Raw genomic sequence first — 24,524 nt, 5'->3', positions numbered from 1 at the left:
GAAGGAGGGGTAAATACAATGTTCCAGCTGTGCAGAGACAAGTGCTCTACTCCCTGCACCACAGAATATACCCTGCTACAAGTACACTAGCTAGGCCCTCTATACACACACTGTCAAGTACACTAGTGTGTAGACTCTGTGTGTAGACACTAGTGTGTAGACTCCTAGTATATACACACTTTCAAGTACAACAAGTACACTCTCTAGGCTACAGCCTGTTCCCTCTGAGCCCTGTATGCACAAACTGCTAAGATAAAGTACCATCTTCAGTTTCTCAGACTTTCTAGTTCTGTTTACACTAGAGAGAGAGACAGAAGAGAGATAGCCCAAGAGAGGCATGGGGAGAGGAGAGAGAGAGACAGAGTGTAACAGACAGATCTAGTCAGAGAGATGTGGAGAGAGACAGACAGAAGGAAGAGAGCCCAAGAGAGAGAGACAGGGAGACACATGTGGAGAGAGAGAGACAGAGAGATTGTTAGGGAGATATGGAGAGAGAGACAGAGACTGAGGAGAGACACAGTTAAGTCTGAGGGCCGCTGTGATCACTCTCTGTCTTTATCTCTCTTTAGTCTTTAGTGCTACGGCTATTAACTTCGTTCCTAAGCAGGATTTCACAAAACGAAGAGAACGTCTTGAGAGCTTCATAGAATATTCAGATAGTGTTTGCAGCTACTTCTCCTAATAAACTCAATCACCTTAACTCTCCCTCTTTAAGATATCAAAAGACTGGGACTGTTCACCTGCCACTGATACCAAAGTAGCAAGCGTCTCACCTACACTCTAGCCGACAAGACACATCTGAATAGTCTACTATTACTTGAGGCAGAGACAATGAATGGTAATGGCACTTCACTGACTGCTCTGTTCTTTGTGATTGCTTTGGGGGGGGGGGGCTATAGCTAGCTCAGTCTCTGATCAATCTCCAACTACAGAGCACGTAGTCCATCTTTCTCCTCCAGGCTGTCTCCTGCTGGCCCCTGGGGGCTTCTCAGAGAAACCTGATCGCCATCTCTCTCGCTCTCCCTCTTTCTTTTAAAGCCCATGTGAAGCAGTCCCTTTCTCTCTTCTTCTCTCTGTGGTCTCTCTCTTCTCTTTTTTCTCTCTTCTCTGTCTGTCTGTTCCTGGCTGTTGGTCAGGGTCCCGTGGGGCCGATCTGTTGGATGGGACTGCTGGACAGTGATCCTTATCTGGGGGATTGGATGAGTGGGCCCTCTGGGGCCTTCACTAGCACTTTGAGCCGTGACAGAGAGAGAAAGGGAGAGGAGGACAGAGGGAGAGGGGGAAAGAGTAGAAGATAGATCATGGCAGAGAAGGGGAGAGGAATAGGGGGTGAAAAGGAGAGGGGGGAGCGGGGAGCGGGGAAGGAACATGGGAGGGAGTGAGACTGCCCCTTCACAGTACAGTCAGGGAGACGCATCACTGCAGGGCAGGATTAAAACCCTGCACCGGTCATCCTCTCAGTCTTTTACCTGCTTCATTACTTGCAGCAGAACCTCTTACTGCTCTATGGGACCAACAAAGCAATCTGTCCCGTGTCTGTCTGTGTGCCTGGGGGGAAGTCTTAAGATGTCACACCCACCCACACGTCTTCATTTCCACTTACATAACACATAACACCCAGGCTGCTTCAGCGTACACACACACATTATCAGGGTGGTAAATCATACCTCTAATGGATTTCTAATTTCAGACAGACGCAACAAATACAGCTCTACTTTCACCTAACCACCAGGCCAGGCAAGGCTTGGTCTGATTGGATATTGGATCCCAACGCCCCTGTGTCCCATATCCGCTTTCCCTTTGAATGGTAACACACACACACACACACACACACACACACACACACACTCTTTCACCGTGTGAAAAAGGTGGGAGACTGTGGCGGGGGCGAGAGAACCTTTTGATGTTGCTGCACAAGAGAGGAAGATAAGCATTAACTCTTAATCACTATGGGGTTGTGTTGTTGGCCTGGAAGCTGAGGATACTACCACACAACACTGATCCACACCGGCCATAATCTCATTTAGGATGTGTTGATTTATTGAGATGTGTCTGGGACCAGGCTCAGAACTCTGAGAGCAAACCAAGGTTATGGAGGCAAACACTCCTCTACTGAGGGTCACACAGAATTGAGGTCAATTGACTGTTCGGCTGAGCCACACTCACTCCCCCAATCTTTTACTGCTGCCATTGATTTCAAAGGGAGAGAAAACATGCACACAGAACAGACGCACAGGCATACACAGAAACACACACACAGAAACCCACACACAGGCACACACACAGCTATTGGCTTCTCGTTAAGGGCGTTTTGGAGGAGGGCGAATGAGAGACAGCTAGAGGTATAAATCATAGGATTTAATGAGGCAGCTTCCAAACAGCCCACCACACACACACACACACACACACACACTAGCCATAACAACACCATCAACTAAACCCAGGGCAGAACAAAGAGATATTTACGACTCTGCTGCACTGGGGGAAATTAAGCCATACATATATGTAAACATAAAACAAATACTCTAATAAAGTACATTTATACTCCCATGTTGTCACTATGAAATAGTGCAGCAGTGTTTCCCTACCCACTCCTCTGGGACCAACTGGTCATTTGCACATATTTGCTCTATTCCAGGAGCACAAGCACAATAGATTAAATGAATTACGGCTTGATGATTCCCAGCTAGCAAGCATACTATGGTGAACCAATAGCGTCCCGTCTCTGGCATAGTTTGCGGCCCGCAGCTGCAGTTTAATCAGTGCTGGAATAGAACATACAGTACCTCCTCATTCAAGGGTTTTTCTACATCATGAAGCTGGTTGAGAGAATGCCAAGAGTGTGCAAAGCTGTCATCAAGGCAAAGGGTGGCTACTTTGAAGAATCTCAAATATAAAATATATTTTGATTTGTTTAACACTTTTTTGGTTACTACGTGATTCCATATGTGTTATTTCATAGTTTTGATGTCTTCACAATTATTCTACAATGTAAATGATAGTAAAAATAAACAAAAACCATGGAATGAGTAGGTGTGTCCAAACTTTTGACTGGTACTGTATGTGTAATCAATCAATCAACCAACCAACCATTAGTTAGAACTCAACTGGTAATCACTGGGCAAGAAGGTGCTAACGGCTAGCTCCATCTGGTGCCACTCACCCTAACCCTCACCGCATAGCATTGTCTCTCCCCTGGTATTTGCTGGGCCAGAAGGTGCCAACGACATAGCATTAGACATATAATTAGCAAAATGTATGTGTTAACACATATGTATCATTAGCGCTCACCTGGTATTCACTGGGCCAGAATGTGCTGACGGCTAGCTCCACCTGGTGCCACTGGCGTCCATGTGACCCGGAGACGTTCCAGACGGCGCTTCCCCGCGGCCCCCCGTTGACCCGGATGTAGAGCTGCAGGTCCCCGGGGGAATGGCCGTCGCGGCTGTACAGGAAGTAGCTGAATTGGATGCAGTGCGTGTCGTTCTCACTCAGCGAACGGAGGAGAAGGTGGGCCCGCTGCCCCACGGCATGCTGGGACGAGTTCACCATCATGAACGACCCTGGGGGACAGCAGAGGAGAGACAGGGTCAGATGGTTATAATGCAATTCTTGTCAACAGAGATGGAACTTTAGGGAAATCTCCATGATTTGAGGGAAAGCGTTTCTCTGCTCTACCTCTGTCTCTACCACAGGCGGCCGGTGGCACCTTTATTGTGGAGACGGGCTCATAGTAACGGATGGAATGGTTAAGAACACATCGTTTCCATGTGTTTGATTCCATTCCATTCACTCATGATTATGAGCCGTCCTCCCCTCAGCAGCCTCCTGTGGCCTCTACCTCTCTACCTCTCTCTCAGACCGTATAAGGGTTTCTTTGTCTGCCACAATGCCTCAGATCTCCCCTGTTCAGCTCTGTTTTATGGACAGACAGGGAGAAGACAGACAGAATTTCATTTAGAGACTGAGGTTCACAGAGCCTCTCATCCCTCCCCTTCTGATTCGCTCTCTCATCCCCTCGGCACTCAAGGTTGTAGCCTGTCGCCTGGCCATGACACAGGTGTCAAACAGACAACCAGACAAACAGAGGTAGATTTGCCTTCACAGCTGTCCACACACCTCAATGGATGAGAGAGCGTGAGAGCGAGAGAGCGAGAGAGAGAAACAGAATGAGTCAAAGAAAGAGAGAATGAGTGATAGGGAGATGTCCATGTTGATCACACCAGATTGGGAACAGTGTTCATGAGGGAATCCCAAAAGAGTATCATTCTAACCATTCTAATCTTCTAATAATGATCAATGGGTCACAGTATTGGAATTTGTTACCGAAGCAATCTTGTAAGTGCTTTAAAGACACAGCTGTAGTGTATTCTCTATGGAAGGGCAGGATAGGATGGGTGATGTACTTGAATGAGTGTGTAATCAGGGACTCAGTGCCCTGCCACTTCTACTGCCATTAATCACACTGACACTGTTATTAGGCTGTAATGGCAATCTAGGGAGTACTTTGAACACTAGTGATTACGCACGCACGCGCGCACACACACACACACACACACACACACACACACAGTGATGGGCTCAGGCCCAAATCCCAGTGACCTTCCTGGAAGTGAGAGCTCCACTCCCTCCTTCTCCTCCTCCCTCTCTGCTCAGCAGGTAGAGTGATCAAGATACTACAGCTCATTGGGGACCTTATCTCTCTCTGTCCCTGACCTCAGGCTGGCGCTGGCTGCCTTCATAAGGAGGTAGTACAGCATGTGACCTATAGCATGTCTCTACAGCTTCAGCCCTGTGACCTCAACATGCCTTTCAGACAGGCTGCCTCTCCTCATTGCATTTCCTCATCACCTTGCCCCCGGGTGGCACAATTCCAGTAACCTTCCTGAAAATGCAATGGATTCAGGATTTCCTGCTTATTCTCTCCTGATTTCGGGAATATTCCAACCAGGATTTCTGGAAATTTTGCAATGCTACTTTGCCCAAATCAGAGAAAAACAAAACACACACCAGAAAAACACAATAGAAGGTAACACAGTGCTGGGTCGATGAAACCCTGTTCTTGTCGGTTTGCTTTGCTTGCTCACAGACAGAACAAGGAAAAAAACTGAAGAAAGTTCAGTCGTTCGCATCAAAAGTTGTGATTCAGCCAGGTCACAGCACAGGGCTGCTCAGTGTTTAAAAACCTCTTACAGTCTCAAAACCTTGAGTCCCCTTTACTGTCCAAAACATCCCTACATCCCTTTCCTGGCTCTTCTCTTTCCTGATCCCTGTCTGGACAAAACATCCCTCTGGTCTCTTTTCTCATCCTCTCCTATCCCATTTTCCCTGACCTCGACCCTGAACCCAGCCCAGACAGAACCGTCAAGCCTTCACTAAATTCCTACTAGCAGCTTCTCCTCCTCGGGGGGACTGGCAGGCAGTATTCTCAGAAAACATTGATTTTCCCCTCGCTTCCCTTAGAATCTCACCTACATCCAGATTTGGACCAGAGCAGGCATCGACTTGGCCCCTACCGGCCCACTGCGCCCTCACTGTCACCATGCCTCTGATGTGTGGAGACTCCTGGAGGCTCTTTGGGCCACGAGGCTAAATTGCTTTTCTCGCAAGATCAGCACGCAACTGAACTACTTCTCCCTTTCTAGTTTGAGATTTGAGACCAGGTAACAGGCCTATGTGTGAGAGAGGGAGAAAGCTGTATTGGGTAGGGTATGAGATGAGTGCTGTGACCAATAGATAGACAACAAAGACATTAGCTGGAATTGAATTGACCCTGGCATAGCAATGGTAACGCATTGTCTTGTTTATCAACTGTAACCCAATCTCACACAATTCTTCCTCTGAAAATAGGAAGCTTCTAGTTGATGAACAATGCTGGAAGGCAGGGAGAGAGAACGAGTGAAGATTAAAATATGTCTAACTAATTCTGACAGGCCCTGGAGCCTGTATGGAAATCAAATTAAGATTTATTCTAATCTATCTATGCAAAACATTATTACACTCACTGATGTAGATATATACCCTTATCTCACAGTTGCAGCCACCTAGTGGTGATTTAGGAAACTGCAGCAATCAGATTAGGAAACCCATTCATTATCAGACTAAACTCAACTGACAAATGAGGGACTTCCTAATATGGAGGCCATAATCCACTAAAAACAAATAACTGAATCATATTATTTTTTCACCAAGAGCTGATCAAAGCTCAAAGTGAGTCTAAAGACATGGGTTAATACTGTGTCTGCTAAACATACCAAATTGTACCAAAGTACACACACACACAGAGAGGCAAGTACACACACACAAAGAGGAAAGTTCACACACACACAGAGGAAAGTACACACACACAGAAAGGCAAGTACACACACAGAGAGGCAAGTACACACACACACAGGCAAGTACACACACAGAGAGGCAAGTACACACACACACAGAAAGGCAAGTACACACACACACAGAGAGGCACGTACACACACACACAGAGAGGCAAGTACACACACACATAGAGGCAAGTACACACACACAGAGAGGCAAGTACACACACACACACAGAGGCACGTACACACACACACAGAGGCAAGTACACACACACCGATTGGCAAGTACACACACACACACACACAGAGGCAAGTACACACACAGAGAGAGGAAAGTACACACACACACACAGAGAGGCAAGTACACACACACACACAGAGAGGCAAGTACACACACACAGAGAGGCAAGTACACACACAGAGAGAGGCAAGTACACACACACACACAGAGGAAAGTACACACACACACACAGAGTGGCAAGTACACAGACACAGAGAGGAAAGTACACACACAGAGTGGCAAGTACACACACACACAGAGTGGCAAGTACACACACACAGAGAGGAAAGTAAACACACACAGAGAGGCAAGTACACACACACAGAGAGGAAAGTACACACACACACAGAGGAAAGTACACACACACAGAGAGGAAAGTACACACACACACACAGAGGCAAGTACACACACACAGAGAGGAAAGTACACACCCACAGAGAAGAAAGTACACACACACAGAGGCAAGTACACACACACAGAGAGGCAAGTACACACACACACAGGCAAGTACACACACAGAGAGGCAAGTACACACACACAGAAAGGCAAGTACACACACACACAGAGCGGCACGTACACACACACACAGAGAGGCAAGTACACACACACACAGAGGCAAGTACACACACACAGAGAGGCAAGTACACACACACACACAGAGGCACGTACACACACACACAGAGGCAAGTACACACACACCGAGAGGCAAGTACACACACACACACACACACACACAGAGGCAAGTACACACACAGAGAGAGGAAAGTACACACACACAGAGAGGCAAGTACACACACACACACACAGAGAGGCAAGTACACACACACACAGAGGCAAGTACACACACACACAGAGAGGCAAGTACACACACACACACAGAGGAAAGTACACACACACACAGAGAGGAAAGTACACACACACAGAGAGGAAAGTACACACACAGAGACTCTTTAACTTGGTTTAAAAATATCCGGAGCTGCTGAAATATTCTCCATCAATCCATAAAGGCAGATAAGGCTCCCCTGTAACCCTGGCTAGCCCTGCCAAAGATGAGGGAACACACACACACACATTAAGAGATTAGGGCACAGCTCCGACTTTCTGCATTCCTATCAGAACGTCAGATATAGCATATAGGGTGGGACCCAGAGTCTCAGGTCTCACTGTTTTTATCACACACACCAGGAGGAAGGGGAGGGGAGATATATAGGGAGAGAAAGAAGAGGGAAAAGGAAGAGAGAGGGTGAGAGAGGTATAGATGGTGAGAGAGATTTTTGATTGTTTATTTCACATTTATTTGTTATCTATTTCATTTTTATTTGGCAATGTAAACATATGTTTCCCATGGTCAATGAAGCCCTTTGAATTGAATTGAATTGAGAGAGAGATAGAGCAAGTAAGATAGTGAGAGCCTCGACGTTCGTTGCCTTTATCTTTAATATTTGTCTCCTCCACCATTTTTTAAGCTTTCTGGCTCCGCTCCCATCAATAATGTTTTGTATAACTCAGCCAGGCTTATTCTGAAGCCAGACAACACCATCGTTCACAGCCAAACACCATGCATTTTAATCACAGTATTCTATCAATGGTTTTCTGTTATTTTTCTGCTATTTTCTGTTTCATCAATAGAGGTTAAATAACAGTCTTGCAGTCTGCCAGGCAACGTGTCTGTTAATCAACTTGGTGTTGGTGTGTGTCCAGTCGGCCTTTATTATCATTCTTATGTTTGTGTGCGTGTGTTAGTCTATTTCCACTGCTGATTGGGGGCATTCGGAGAAGGTCATCCTGAAATGTTCAATCCCTACTGTTTTTGTATTTTGCGGTTTCATTTGTTAGTGTTTCAGTTTTTTTATACTGTAACCTCAGGCTACTTTCACCACAGATGATATTTGAAGGGCAGTTGCGGTGGTCGATTGGGAACATGCAGATTTGCCTTGCTGTTTGTCCGTGAGTGTGTGTGCTGCTGTAATGTGTGATCTGTAGAGCTGGTTGGCAGGGCACTGAGCTCGCAGGGCTGTGCTGTGCTGTGTTGTGTTCACTGAGGCCGAAAGGCACCGATGCAGATTCTGCCATTTACAAAGTGACACAGTGCTTACACTGTGCAAATGGGAAATAGGCTAACCAACACCAGCTGCTCATGAATGCAACATAGAGAGACTCTAGCTACACAAACACACACACATACAGCTAACTTCCGTACATAAACAATCAGAGTCCGTCTGGATCTTGAGTTTGGAGCGAACGCGGTTCCCAAGGTGAGGGACGGGATCTGAACACACGACCGGGACGTACAAAAAAAATGGAATTATTACTAAGCTTGAAGGGATTGACTTGATATTGACACTGTATAATGAATGACAGCCTCTTTTGCTGGTAGAGGAGTCAACATCACAGCTAGCCACTGTATGCAAGGCTTGAAGTCTTTGTTATAGTGGGGCGGCAGGTAGCCTAGCGTTTAAGAGCGTTGGGCTAGTAACCAAAAGGTCGCTGGTTTGAATCCCCGAGCCGGTAAGGTGGAAAAATCTGCTGTTCTGCCCTTGAGCAAGGCAATTAACCCCAAAACAACAACTGCTCCCTGGGCGCCGTGGACGTGGATTAAGGCAGCCCCCCGCACCTCTCTGATTCAGAGGGGCTGGGTTACATGTGGAAGACAGTTGTACAACTAAATAGGTATCCCCTTTCCCTGTAGCAGCACTGTAAACACACACCCACACTCAACCTGTCTCTTTCTCTCTCTGACTACATTTGGCCTGCCTCCCTTCCCCAACTGTAAATGACTTCGATAATGTCTTAAGGAATCCTCGATCTCCCTCAAAGTTCACTGCTAAGAGCAAGGGACCCACGTGCACTGTTTAAGAAAAGACAAGAGGAGGTGAGGAACACGGAGAGACAGAAAAGAGAAGCCTGCGAGGTACTGAGATGAAACAAATAGTAGATCACACACACAATAAATAAAGACAGAAAGAAAGCACTTCTGGGAAGGAGAGGAGTGTTATACAGTATGGAGATGCTTTGGCAGACAGGGGGAGGGGTTGGAGAGGGTATAGGGTTGTCAGCACACTGGATGGCTGGCAGACTGGGTGGTAGGGTGGCTGTCTGGCTGGCTCAGCTTGTACTGTAACAAGGATCTAGAAACAGGCGAACAAGACATTCTCTTAAATTAGTTTGTTTTTCTATCACCACAGCAGAGATACAGAAATACCTCAGACATCAGGTCTTTGTGGAGAGCAGACACAGAGGAAGGAAGGAAGGAGACACTAACCATACCCTGTAAGGAGACTGTGTTGGGTGGGAAGAGGGTGAGCTATTTCATGGCTCTGCAACATGAGCATGTGTTCCCAGGTAGAATAACCTGAGGCTGGTTAATAAAAACATCCCTGAGAGGAGAGAATAACAGTACGGAACAGCCTTGAACTATTTTCTATGTTTCTTTGTTTCTCAGTCTATGTGTTTCTCTCTCCCTCTCTTGGACTATCACTGACTATCACTGGCTCTCAGCGGCACTGCAGTGCAGTTGATACCCAGCCCAGGTATGAGGTCTGCCAGTATGGACCAGGGCCCAGTGCTCCCCCTACCTCCCCTCCTCCCCCTACATCCAGTCGGAGTGATAAGACAGTATCAGTTACAGCCCTGCTGAGTGCCAGCGGCATAAGTGCATCTGGAGGAGAGCAGGGAGTTGCAGAGAGAGCTGAGTTGCATGCAGATCACCTTCAGGCAGAGAGGAGAGAAAGGCCCTGGCCAGAGACATGTTCACAACCTGGCCCCACATACAGTGCATCGGAAAGTATTCAGACCACTTGAGCTTTTCCACATTTTGTTATGCTACAGCCTTATTCTAAAATGTATTCAATTGTTATTTTCAAATCAATCTACACACAATATACCATAATGGTAAAGCAAAAACAGGTTTTAAGATTTTTGGGCAAATTTATATATACAGTTGAAGTCAGAAGTTTACATAAGTTGGAGTCATTAAAACTAGTTTTTAAACCAGTTTTGTTTACAGACAGAATATATATTCATTGTATCACAATTCCAGTGGGTCATAGGTTAACATAGACTAAGTTGACTGAGCCTTTAAACAGCTTAGAAAATTCCAGATAATGAGGTCATGGAAGCTTCGGATAGGCTAATTGACATAATTTGAGTCAATTGGAGGTGTACCTGTGGATGTATTTCAAGGCCTACCTTCAAACTCAGTGCCTATTTGCTTGACATCGTGGGAAAATCAAAATAAATCAACCAAAACCTCAGAAAAAAATTGTAGACCTCCACAAGTCTGGATCATCCTTGGGAGCAATTTCCAAACGCCTGAAGGTTCATCTGTATAGACAGTAGTACGCAATGTTAAACACCATGGGACCACGCAGCCGTCATACCGCTCAGGAAGGAGACGTGCTCTGTCTCTTAGAGATGAAAGTGCTTTGGTGTGAAAAGTGAAAATCAATCCCAGAACAACAGCAAAGGACCTTGTGAAGATGCTGGAGGAAACAGGTACAAAAGTAACTATATCCACAGCAAAACAAGTCCTATATCGACATAACCTGAAAGGCCGCTCAGCAAGGAAGAGGCCACTGCTTCAAAACCGCCATGAAAAAGCCAGACTACGGTTTGCAACTGCACATGGGGACAAAGATCGTACTTTTTGGAGAAATGTCCTCTGGTCTGATGAAACAAAAATAGAACTGTTTGGCCATAATGACCGTTGTTGTGTTTGGAGGAAAAAGGGGGAAGCTTGCAAGCCGAAGAACACCATCCCAACCGTGAAGAACAGGGGTGGCAGCATGTTGTGGACCCCCCGCGTTGCTGCAGGAGGGACTGGTGCACTTCACAAAATAGATGGCATCATGAGGCAGGAAAATGATGTGGATATATTGAAGCAACATCTCAAGACATCAGTAACTTAACTTTAACTTCCTGAAGTTAAAGCTTGGTCCCAAATGGGTCTTCCAAATGGACAATGACCCCAAGCATACTTCCAAGTTGTGGCAAAATGGCTTTAAGGACAACAAAGCCAAGGTATTGGAGTGGCCATCACAAAGCCCTGACCTCAATCCCATAGAAGATTTGTGGGCAGAACTGAAAAAGCGTGTGCGAACAAGGGGAAGCTTGTTTGGAAGGCTATCCGAAATGTTTGACCCAAGTTAAACAATTTAAAGGCAATGCTACCAAATACTAATTGAGTGTATGTAAACTTCTGACCCACTGGGAATGTGATGAAAGAAATAAAGGCTGGGTCGTTGTCCTGACGGAAGGTGAACCTTCACACCCAGTCTGAGGTCCTGAATGCTCTGGAGCAGGTTTTCATCAAGGATCTCCAAAGAGGCCAAAGAGTGTAATCTTAGTTTCATCAGACCAGAGAATCTTCTTTCAGGGATGATAAATGGAAACAGGACGCACCTGAGGTCAATTTCAAGTCTCATAGCAAAGGGTCTGAATATTATGTAAACATTTGCTAAAATTTCAAAAAACCTGTTTTCGCATTGTCATTATGGGTTAATGTATGTAGACCGATGAAGACATTTTTTTATTTAATAAATTTTAGAATAAGGCTGTAACGTAACAACATGTGGAAGAAGTCAAGTGGGCGAGAGAGTAGAGAGATTGAATAGGGGGCTAGGATTAGGGGTCAAGTAGTCTGAACCAGAGTGCTTCAACTTGACATTATATCATGGTAAGTGTCCATCTGTAGCCTACATCTTCACCACAATAATATGAATCAGATCCAAACCTGTAACTTGTCTTAAATAGCTCTAGCAACAAGTAATACATGTTGGGTAAGTTACAGGTTCTGGGCAGTAGGGGGCACACACTACTTGCCCTATAAGCCTTAGTGTTCTCTTCTCTAAAGGAGGGTATGCCAACAAAACAATGTGTCTCTTTAATTCTACGCCAGAACACATGGCACACTGATGGATTAAAACAGGGTGGTTTACATTTTGAATCTGTCACTGAATGAATGGGGTGAATGGGGGGCACCAGTCTGATCTCAATGAATCAAATCATCTTGAGAGAGCAGCCAAACGGCCCAACGGCCCAACGGCCCAACGAGACACAACAAAAGGCTGCATGTGCGCTTTTCAAAAAATGTCCTCCTTCAGCTCTGATTGGTCGCCGCAAACACAAAGCATCCAATGGGCTTTCCAAAACAACCTTGCTCAGATCTTGATTTACCTCCTCAGACACAAAGCTTCAGCCTCAGCCAATGCTCTTGGCCGGCATTGTTCAAAAAAGGGAAAACAAAACAGGCATTACATGTTCATTTGTGCTCCTCAGTCTTTTAGAGGCACGCACTGCCTACTTACTCAAAAGCTGTTACTCATTCAAAAGTCATCACTCCACCAAACACACACACACACAAAACCCATCACTCAGGCAGATATAATTGAAAGACGTTTGTAACCCAGGATCTTAATTCACATCCTGCATAGCTGCAGTTTAATGGTGACGGCTTCTCGCAAATAAAGCTGTTGGTAATTGAAAACAATAGTCATCAATCAGTATAATAAGCATCTCCGGCTGAGGACGAGGAGGAGAAAACACCCGCTGTTCTATCAGTCCATCAAACCTTTACGAGCATAACACACACACACAGACACAGACACACACATGGAAACACGCCGTTCTTCAGTCCATCAAACCTTTACGATATCGTCCTAATCCTTGTCACATCCACCATGGACAGCCACCTACAAATCATCAGTGATAAGGCTTGACCAATGAACGCCCAAGGAGGAAACAAACACATGAGGAGGCCCCATAAAAGAACGAACCCCAGGCCAGTGCCTACGGCCATTCAGCATAGCTATGGAATTCAAAACAAACTCCATGCTTACTTAGTGAACAGCTAGGGGGGACAATATCAGGGCAGAGATATGACAATGTTACTCTTTATTTTCTGTGCAAAATGTAGGATTGCCGTGAGAGTGGTTGAATGTTATATACTGTATAACAGAATATCCAATACAAAGTAAATGTTGAAATGTTTTCTACATAATCAAACACCGTATTTGACATTTCAAGAAACAGATCTCTGGTATAAAAACATTGGTTTACTAGATCAGTATATGTGAGAGTCCGAGCTGACTCAGACTGACTGCTTCAGAACAATAGGGTGGTACCAGCCAGTCTAGTCTACCATCACAAATGGCACCCTATTCCCTATTTAGTGCACTACTTTTAATCAGGGCTCATAGAGCTCTGGTCAGAAGGGGTGCGCTATCTATAGGGTGCCATCTTTGTTTACCCATTCCCTGGGCCACGGACCCCGTAGCATGGTCCAGAAACAACAAGACAACAATAGCAATGACAGTGGCTGTGACCTATAACAACAGCATGGGGACTTGTTTGCCTGCTGTTTCTGTCCCATGAGGGGCGACAGAGGGAGTGGCAGAGAAACAATGGGCCTGAACAGACAGAGTGTGTGGGGGGGCTGGTGACACACACGGCCCCTGAAGCACCTCCTTCTCCCACCAGCCCCATGACACCCCAAGCAGGGCAGCTATGGGGCACTATATGATACTGGGTCAAAGAATCCAATTAATCCATGACAGAGAGGGACGCACTTTGAGAGAAAAGGGGGACAGAGGAGAGAACTTCCAGACACTCTGTTTGAGATGGGTGAAAGAGAAAGAGAGGCAGAGAGAATGCCACAAGGGAATAGGAAATAGAACTTCATTGCCCTTCGACCTGTCAGAGTGTATGTGTGTGTGCATGCGTAATTGCGTGCTGTGTGTTATATATTGCACAACCCACTGTTGTGCATCAAAAGATGTCCAATTGTCTTCAACCCAGCTGGGAGGGGGATGACACCTTACTACACTGCGCATTTTTATCTAACTTACATTCATTTCTGGGGAAATGTGAGGAGCGTCAACGACTATGTCAACGGCTCTGAACCTTCAGTTTATATTCTCCTTCACTACCTCTATTTCCATCTAACCCTCCCTCCACACATCCTCCCCAACTAGGGCACTGTGACTGATGTTAGGAATCCAATAGTGAAAATGGTGTAGGAGGGGGTGTGTGTGTGTGTGTGTGTGTGTGTGTGTGTGTGTGTGTGTGTGTGTGTGTGTGTGTGTGTGTGTGTGTGTGTGCGTGTGTGTTTGTGCGTGTGAGTCTGCCACCGGTAGTAATTCCCGGAGCAGGGTCAGCTGGGGCAAGGCGTAAGGGAGAGCAGGGTGTCAAGGGTATGTTACTGGCAGATAAATAATAATAAATAATGTTGTGTGATAGTCATGGTAAATAAATGTAATAGCTGAGCCATATGATTCAACACACGTCAGTGACACTCTCCTGGGGACTACAACGTTCTAATGGAACACCAACTCAGGCCCCATCATCATTACAGTTCAGCTACACACAGGGAGTCAGAATCAGCAGCTAGCAGGACGCTGTGAGGGAGAATCAGCAGCTAGCAGGACGCAGTGAGGGAGAATCAGCAGCTAGCAGGACGCAGTGAGGGAGAATCAACAGCTAGCAGGACGCAGTGAGGGAGAATCAGCAGCTAGCAGGACGCAGTGAGGGAGAATCAGCAGCTAGCAGGACACAGTGAGGGAGAATCAGCAGCTAGCAGGACGCAGTGAGGGAGAATCAGCAGCTAGCAGGACGCAGTGAGGGAGAATCAGCAGCTAGCAGGACACAGTGAGGGAGAATCAGCAGCTTGCAGGACGCAGTGAGGGAGAATCAGCAGCTAGCAGGACGTAGTGAGGGAGAATCAACAGCTAGCAGGACGCAGTGAGGGAGAATCAGCAGCTAGCAGGACGCAGTGAGGGAGAATCAGCAGCTAGCAGATCACAGTGAGGGAGAGAGGGTGGGTAAGTGAGAAGGAAAGAGATTGACAGAGAATTATGACATAGACAGGAGCGAGAGCGAGAGAGAGGAGCCAAGGTTCACCGGGGTTGTCTCTGTCTTTGCCTTAATCAAGGCTTTGAAAGTCTCTCTCTCTCTTTTTCCTCGCCGGCCTGTTAACAGCAGAGCTGGAGATCCCATGCCTGTAGAGAGGTGATCAATCAGAGAGTTGGTCCTGCAAGGCAAACGCCGTCCTGGTCGGGCCACTACACAGCTGCTCTCTACCTCGCCGCATCCTCCAAAACACCCGCCTGACGACAGTGATGAATTAGAAAACGTTCAAAGTGTTTAGGAGTCTCAGACTCCAGTCTTCTGCATAATAACTGCTGCGTAGCATGCTCTAATCTCACTCCCCCTGTCCTCTCTTCCCCTCATCTTTCAAGTCCTCCTATCTTCTTTTCTTCAATGACTTTGCTGTCTCTCTGTCGTGTTGACGTATCTATCCCTCTTGGCGCCAAGTAGACTTGGGAGGTATACCGCATATACCGTTTACCGGAGTATATGGAAATAGCCACGCAATGTTTTTTCAATACCGTTGAACCTATTATTTTTAACATTTTAAAATGTTAATTTTTATAAATGTGTATATTTGTAGCTACTTTCTAAGTAAATATCTGCAGTCGACTTCTGCAATGCGCTATGAGAGAAAGATTTCGTTCTTCATTTCACCTCTCATATAATATTTAATTATGAAGCCAACCGGTAGTCCCCAGTCACATGGTATTGGTTTACAAGCACACAACACGAGAGACCGAAACCTTGTGAGTCACTCAATGTTGTGCAGAGCACACCAGGTGATCTAGTTACATTATGGAAATCACAACTAAATGTTTGCCAGCTAGATATCTTATAACTATTAAGTGAACTGTCTAAAATGTGCTAAATGTGGCCTCCCGACTGACGCAGCGACGGTTCGATCCCAGGCTGTAACACAACCGGCCATCATCGGGAGTCCCATAGGGCGGTGCACTATTGGCCCAGCATCGTCCGGGTTAGGGTAGGGTTTGGCTGGGGGGGGGGGGCTTACCTTGGCTCATCGCATTCTAGTGACTCCTTGTGGCGGCCTGAGAGCCTGTGGGCGGACCATGATCGTCAGTTGAATGGTGTTGAAATTGTATAAATTGTTTGCTATGCACTCGTTAGCATTCTCTATGGGATTTTACATGTACTTGTTAACATTGCTAACCTTCGGAATGCAGAGGCTTTGAAAATAGTACCTCCCTTATGTTCAGTGCCGGTATTACCGAATATCCCGGGATAGCACAAGGTCAGTACGAAGTTATGACAATCTGGATACCGCCCAAACCTAGCCAAGTATCTGACGTTCACCTTGCTAAGGCAAGCGAACTCAGAGTTTTTGAGTAGCTAGTTGAGCATTCAACCATTCATACAACAGACACAGTATTACAACCAGGGTCTGGAGCCACTTCAGAGTACTGAGATCCTACTGGTGTATTCAATTGCAGTATGATCTCCCCTGGGACTAAACCAAGGCTGGCGGCATAAAAGCTACCTAAGAGCAGAACAAGTGGGACACACACACACACAGCTATGTCTTACTATACTTGTGAGGACCAACAATGGATTCATTCAAAATCCTATTTCCCCTCACCCTAACTACTAACCCATAACCCTAATTCTAACCCTAACCCCTAAAAAAGCCTTTTTACATTTGAAATATCTGAATATTATTTGGTTTAATATTCGTGAGGACTTTTGGTACTCACAACTATTGTAAAATGTGTCCACACACATGCACACACTCATGTGCACGCGCCTAAACACACACCTTGAGGGTAGTCCTCTAAAAAATTAGGTATCTTATTCCGTACGGGCTCAGTGCTCTGCTCTAAGGATCTGCTCTAAGGATCTGCTATGAGGATCTGCTCTGAGGATCTGCTCTGAGGGTCTGCTCTAAGGATCTGCTCTGAGGGTCTGCTCTGAGAGTCTGCTCTAAGGATCTGCTCTGAGGATCTGCTCTGAGGGTCTGCTCTGAGGATCTGCTCTGAGGGTCTGCTCTGAGGGTCTGCTCTGAGGATCTGCTCTGAGGATCTGCTCTGAGGATCTGCTCTGAGGATCTGCTCTGAGGATCTGCTCTAAGGATCTGCTCTAAGGATCTGCTCTGAGGATCTGCTCTGAGGATCTGCTCTAAGGATCTGCTCTGAGGGTCTTGAGAGATGGGATAAAGCTCATTGAGCAGAGCTGTCACAGTACTCCATGAACACTGAAGACTCATCATACAGCTAGCCCCAGGCAGTGGAACTGAAACCCTCTACACAGAGGAATGTCTGTATTGCCTTACTGAGTTTTTCTCTGTATCTCTGTCCATCTTCTTCATGCAACCCTGATCCTGGGTTTTACAGGCACTGTGGTAATGATTTCCAATGAGTTACTAATACTGTACATGTCAAATAAACTTGAGCTTGAAAAGGACATAAAGAAAGGAAAGCCTACACACGCTGCTCGCAGGCTTTATTCTTGCACCAACATGGATATTTCAGCTGGAATAACCTTCGTCATCTGCTTCAATAACCTGTGTAGGAAGGACACTCGTGTGGCCCCAGTTTGTGTGGCCTGGTGTGTGAAGTAAACACAGTACATCTGCAAAAAGAGACAGGAACCTGGATGGGTCATTAAAATGAAATATATGAGGCATGGAACCAGTACCAAATAAAGCTGAAGTCTAGGACAAGTATATTTTAGTTAGGTGTCAACGCATCATGCTGTATGAGGCACAACCCAGGAACGATATGTTTTATTCCTTAAGCTTTGAGATATGACTTCTCGCTCAGTTCAGTGCTCATATGTATGTATTATTTGGGGGCTTAGCTCACAAAGAGCATTCGGAATAATGACGAAGAGCTCTGTAGAGGCGTTGTGCGCTGTGTGTGTGCTTACCATGGGAACCCATGCACTGTGGCTGGTCTTATATTTCCCATTAATCACGCACTAGCTGGCATTGCCCTGAGAGATGACAAACCTAACACACACACTCGCAAACCAACACAGCCCCACCACAGAGGATGAAGGATGGAAAACAACAACTGCCATGGTGTTGGGGAGAGAAAGTAGGGGTGAAATTAAGATTTAGGATTATGTTTTCACTGTGATACACCTGACACACTAGCTAAATTGTTCCCCAACTCTTTTTTCCCAAATTTTTTTACTCAATCTCTATCTTTCTCCAACACTCTTTCTCTGTCTCTCAATATCCCTCTTTCTCTCACTCTCTCAATTTCTATTACTCTCTCTCTCGCTCTTGCTCTCGTTGCCTCCTCCGATGCACACAACACACCAGGGTTTCCGTTAGCCAGCAATTGGCTGCTTTTGGCCGATAAAAAAAGCATTATAGCCGATAAATCAAACTGTTGCCGACCAAAATGACCAGTAGAAAAAAAATTGAATTGCAAAATAATGCTTTTTATTAATTTATGGAAATACCATTCAAAGAAAATACATTTGACCTTCCTGCTTACCAGTCTATCTGCTAATTTGCACCATTTTATGGAATTAAATTGTCCTGTGTGAATTTTTGTTAGCCATCATTTTCTTATTTATCCAACACAACTATCACACGCGCACAATATAGTCTATTTTGAGCGGGATTTTTATTTCATATTATGAGGCATGTCTTACCTTGCTTCAAAGCAGTTTAGAGGCAAAATACGATCATGGAAACGTGGAGGCAATTATTTTACAAAGACTTCATAGGCGGCAAGTGAGTTTCAAGTTTGGTGAAGCTTACAATTTATTCTACCATTTCTACAGTTCTGCATGCCAGTTATAATTTTCATATACACATTATTGTTGAACAGTTTAATTTCAATCAAAATCATTGTCACTTGGTTAATCATGAAAATATGAATTAAAATGATCAACTTCTAAAAGTTAACTAATGATCACCAGCCGATGCCATATGGGCATATATTGGTACACCATGATCCATAGGCGGCTAGAAAAAACTTGAGAATTGAACTCATAGCCTATAGGCCAATGCAGCAGTATGCCTATAACTACCATTGCTTCTTCACACCGAGGGTTTGGGAGTATCAATGGCGATATTGTTGGAATGATTTTTCTAGCTTACTGTGAGGAACAATAGTCTTAACATATAATTCGCAATGAATGTTAAAAAAACAACACTTTCCTACGTTTCTGAACTTCCATGAGCTCAGGCACACGCGATCAACATTATCAGAGAAACCAGACACTGCTCATTGCTCACACGGAGCACTCCAAACAATGCAATGAAAACATTGACAAATCTTGTAAATGATGGTTAGAAAATGAACCAATACTTGTTTCTCACAAGTGTAGCAGGTTGTGAACTCTGCAAACAACATTTATACTCCAAGAATGAGAACGGTAAATTACTGTAATTGATAAATGCATTAACAGAAATGAATGTAACCAAATGATGGGGATTAATGGTACATTTACTACTGGTGACATATGTCATGGTGAATTGATAAAATAATAAAAAATAAAGGGCTAACTATTCACACAAAGAAACAATAAATGCGCAAGAATTGTCTGGAGACAGCCCAGCCATTCTGGGGAGAGAGACTCGCCGAGGCTAAATCTTCTCCACACACCCCTCCCCTTCTTATTTTCTGAAAATGTTTAATTATACTGAAGACACATTATCTTCACACATATTTTAAATGCATTTCACTGACAACCGCAACTCAATTATCAACTAGGCCTATTGTCATGATTGCTGCCCAAATTGCAGGCTTCCCAAATAGGCATAGGCCTATGAGGAATTTTGTTAAAGAAGCTAGTGATCCTGGATTCCTCTGTGGCTAAGACATGCGTTCTGGTGAAGTGTTTTGAGTGATTTGATTTATTTATGTATAGACAGGAGTTATTATATCATTTTGGCACATTTCCATCTACTTCCCTATTGGACCCACCACTATGCCATTTCTCTCTTGTTCTATTGGTTTTCATAACAACTTTATTTCGTTGTCCAGAACCAAAGGCACAGTCCTAGTTATATTAGCAATCCATCCTAGTTGATGCATGTTTAGATTCCCCCTCTTTAAAAGTTTCTAAAAGAGATGTTCATCTATGTCATGTGGAACAAAATGTGTAGAATGGTGTTTTCCTGGGAATTGCATTTTGGCAAATGTTTGAAAAGGACGTTTTATTGTCTGCTTCATTACATGAGCTGCATGTTCTGTTAAATTCATTATAATCTACATGTGATTCCTGTCATTGTAATCACCGTGGGTGGACACCCTAATGGGTTATGTACCCAATGTATATGGGTCCGGTACATTTCTCAAATGACCGGTACATTAAAGTCTTCCCGTCACGTTGTCCGGCACCACATTCTTCTTACGGAAACCCTGACACACAAACGTATGTGTGAAGTAGTGGACTGGTCTAAGGAGATTACCAGGACAGGCTGAAAATTAGCCTGTGGTTTCAGTCCCTATTACCATCAATAGCCCTGTGGAAATGAAGAGAATCCACAAAAAATAGGCTCTCTCCTTTTCCCTGCAACACATGGCCCTTCACATTTAACGTGCTTAGCTTCAAACAGAGTGCTATGAACGACATACTAGGACCACTAAATGCACAGAGACACACATATAACAGCACTGTACACATGTTGCAGATAAAATAAATAACACGTGCTGTACTGGCAAACATATGGGCACAAAGGCAATCATAGCACCAGAAAGCATAAACTGGTATACGGTTCAAAGGTGTATACACACATTATCTCTCTCAAACACACAAACACCACTACAGAGTATCTGGTTGTTTTATCAGACCTATTCCTTCTTGTCAAAATGGCAGCATGTTAACCCCTCTGCCTTCATCCCGCTCAGAACAGACAGGTGGGAGAAAACAAAGGAACTGTGGAATCACAGCTGTGGAGTGGTACCTGCAGTCACTGAGATCACAGGCATCACACACGCACGCACACACATCATGCAGGCATCAACTGGAGTGCTGGCATCACTCAATATAGCTGTAATACGAAAGCTCTGTCCTACCCCAACAAACTGTCTATGAACACACTTGGATTCCCCTAGGAGGGTGAGAGGGGAAAACATGCCCATACGAGAGCTTAGATTTAGCAGATGATCTTTAAGATGATGGTTTCTCAAATGACTGCCTCGCCTCGTTCACCAACTACTTCTCTGATAGAGTTCAGTGTGTCAAATCGGAGGGCCTGTTGTCCGGACCTCTGGCAGTCTATGGGGGTACAACGGGGTTCAATTCTCAGGCCGACTATACATCAATGATGTCGCTCTTGCTGCTGGTGATTCTCTGATCCACCTCTATGCAGACAACAACATTCTGTATACCCCTGGCCCTTCTTTGGACACTGTGTTAACTAACCTCCCGACAAGCTTCAATGCCATACAACTCTCCTTCCGTGGCCTCCAACTGCTCTTAAATGCAAATAAAACTAAATGCATACTATTCAACCGATCGCTGCCCACACCTGCCCACCCGTCCAGCATCACTACTCTGGACGGTTTCTAACTTAGAACATGTGGACAACTACAAATATCTAGGTGTCTGGTTAGACTGTAAACTCTCCTTCCAGACTCATATCAAGCATCTCCAATCCAAAACTAAATCTAGAATCGGCTTCCTATTTCTCAACAAAGCATCCTTCACTCATGCTGCCAAACACACCCTCATAAAACCATCCTACCGATCCTCGACTTTGGCGATGTCATTTACAAAATAGCCTCCAACACTCTACTCAACAAATTGGATGCAGTCTATCATAGTGGCATCCATTTAGTCACCAAAGCCCCATATACTACCCACCACTGCGACCTGTACGCTCTCGTTGGCTGGCCATCACTTCATACTTGCCGCCAAAACCACTGGCTCCAGATCATCTACAAGTCTCTGCTAGGTAAAGCCCCACCTTATCTCAGCTCACTAGTCACCTTAGCAGCACCCACCACAGCACACGTTCCAGTAGGTATGTCTCACTGGTCACCCCCAAAGCCAATTCTTCCGTTGGCCGCCTTTCCGTCGAATTCTCTACTGCCAATGACTGGAACGAACTGTAAAAATCATGGAAGCTGGAGACTCATGTCTCCCTCACTAGCTTTAAGCACCAGCTGTCAGAGCAGCTCACAGATCACTGCACCTGTACATAGCCCATCTGTAAATAGCCCATCCAACTAACTCATCCCCATACTGTATTTATTTATTTATCGTGCTCCTTTGCACCCCAGTATCTCTACTTGCACATTCATCTTCTGCACATCTACCATTCCAGTGTTTAATTGCTATATTGTAATTACTTCGCCACCATGGCCTATTTATTGCCTTATCCTACCTCATTTGCACTCACTGTATATCAACTTTTTCTACTGTATTATTGACTGTATGTTTGTTTATTCCATGTGTAACTCTGTGTTGTTGTATGTGTCAAACTGCTTTGCTCTATCTTGGCCAGGTCGCAGTTGTAAATGAGAACTTGTTCTCAACTAGCCTACCTGGTTAAATAAAGGTGAAATAAAATGTAAAAAATTAAACCAGTGCCCACAACTAATGAAGGCCAAACAACCACATACCATGATCAAGAAAAACTATTCAAATGTATACCACTTCTTCCACTCATAATGTATCTTGGTCTCATAATAAGGGTTATTTAATTGGGGTCGAGCATTCATTTTATTAAATTAATTCCATGATTATTCCTGGGTTACAGCAGTACCCAAAGACGTCATCGTTATTTCCCTTCAAAGAGTAGACAGAGCACTGCATATATTACATTTTTATATAAAGGGGACTTGTATGACTTTACATCTAAACCCATTAAGCTCCATGCGCAGAATATTATGATCACAATATTTTGCCCAATGCGGTCGTCTCAAGTATCACACAAAAAGCAAAGTAAAGCTAAAAACATGGGGTCTAAATTTGAAAACGTCACATACTTTTAATGACTTTCTATCTAATTTTCTCTTTTTATACTTCCTAGTTAGTGAACGAGAGAGAGAGAGATAATATACAGCTAGGTACAGGCACGCACGCACGCACAGACTCTCTCACACACACACACACACACACACACACACACACACACACACACTACACACATACATTTTAGAATGTTATTTTACTGTCCCCAGCACAACGTGCACCTGTGTAATGATCATGCTGTTAATCATCTTCTTGATATGCCACATCTGTCAGGTGGATGGATTATCATGGCAAAGGAGAAATGTTAACTTCTTAATTGTTTTCATTCTGTTTCATCTACACTGAGTATACCACACATTAGGAAGACCTAGGGTGTTGCGGAGACCGTATTACCACATAACTGGCGGTCGCGAGACATGGTCACAGTCAAATTCCACATGACCATTTAGTCATATATACACTACCTTTCAAAAGTTTGGGGTCACTTAGAAATGTCCTTGTTTTTTAAAGAAAAGCAACACTTTTGGTCCACTAAAATAACGTTACATTGATCAGAAATACAGTGTAGATATTGTTAATGTTGTAAATGATATCTACAGTTGAAGTCGGAAGTTTACATACACCTTAGCCAACTACATTTAAACTCAGTTTTTAACAATTCCTGACATTTAATCCTAGTAAAATGCCCTGTTTTAGGTCAGTTAGGATCACCACTTTATTTTAAGGATGTGAAATGTCAGAATAATAGTAGAGAGAAGGATTTAGTTCAGCTTTTATTTCATCACATTCCCAGTGGGTCAGAAGTTAACATACACTCAATTTGTACTTGGTAGCATTGCCTTTAAATTGTTTAACTTGGGTCAAATGTTTCGGGTAGCCTTCCACAAGCTTCCCACAATAAGTTGGGTGAACTTTGGCCCATTCCTCCTGACAGAGCTGATGTAACTGAGTCAGGTTTGTAGGCCTCCTTGCTCGCACAATCTTTTTCAGTTCTGCCCACAAATTTTCTATAGGATTGAGGTCAGGCCTTTGTGATGGCCACTCCAATACCTTGACTTTGTTGTCCTTAAGGCAGGTTGCCACAACTTTGGAAGTATGCTTGGGTTCATAGTCCATTTGGAAGACCCATTTGCGACCAAGCTTTAACTTCCTGACTGATGTCT

General features: G+C 44.7%; 1 protein-coding gene across 14 annotated transcripts in view; it reads right to left on the bottom strand.

Moving 5' to 3' along the window:
- LOC110489412 (receptor-type tyrosine-protein phosphatase U) overlaps positions 1–24,524 on the bottom strand; it is a 276,455-nt gene that overhangs the window by 126,660 nt on the left and 125,271 nt on the right. For all 14 annotated transcript variants that reach the window (XM_036970735.2, XM_036970740.2, XM_036970741.2 and 11 more), the window contains exon 3: positions 3,292–3,563. In XM_036970735.2, coding sequence (XP_036826630.1) covers positions 3,292–3,563 — 272 coding nt within the window. The remainder of the gene's footprint in view (positions 1–3,291; positions 3,564–24,524) is intronic.

This window comes from Oncorhynchus mykiss, chromosome 30, assembly GCF_057628025.1.
Source record: "Oncorhynchus mykiss isolate SJ-2025 chromosome 30, ASM5762802v1, whole genome shotgun sequence".
Classification (NCBI taxonomy): domain Eukaryota; kingdom Metazoa; phylum Chordata; class Actinopteri; order Salmoniformes; family Salmonidae; genus Oncorhynchus; species Oncorhynchus mykiss.
This window is presented reverse-complemented; position numbering and strand designations above follow the sequence as displayed.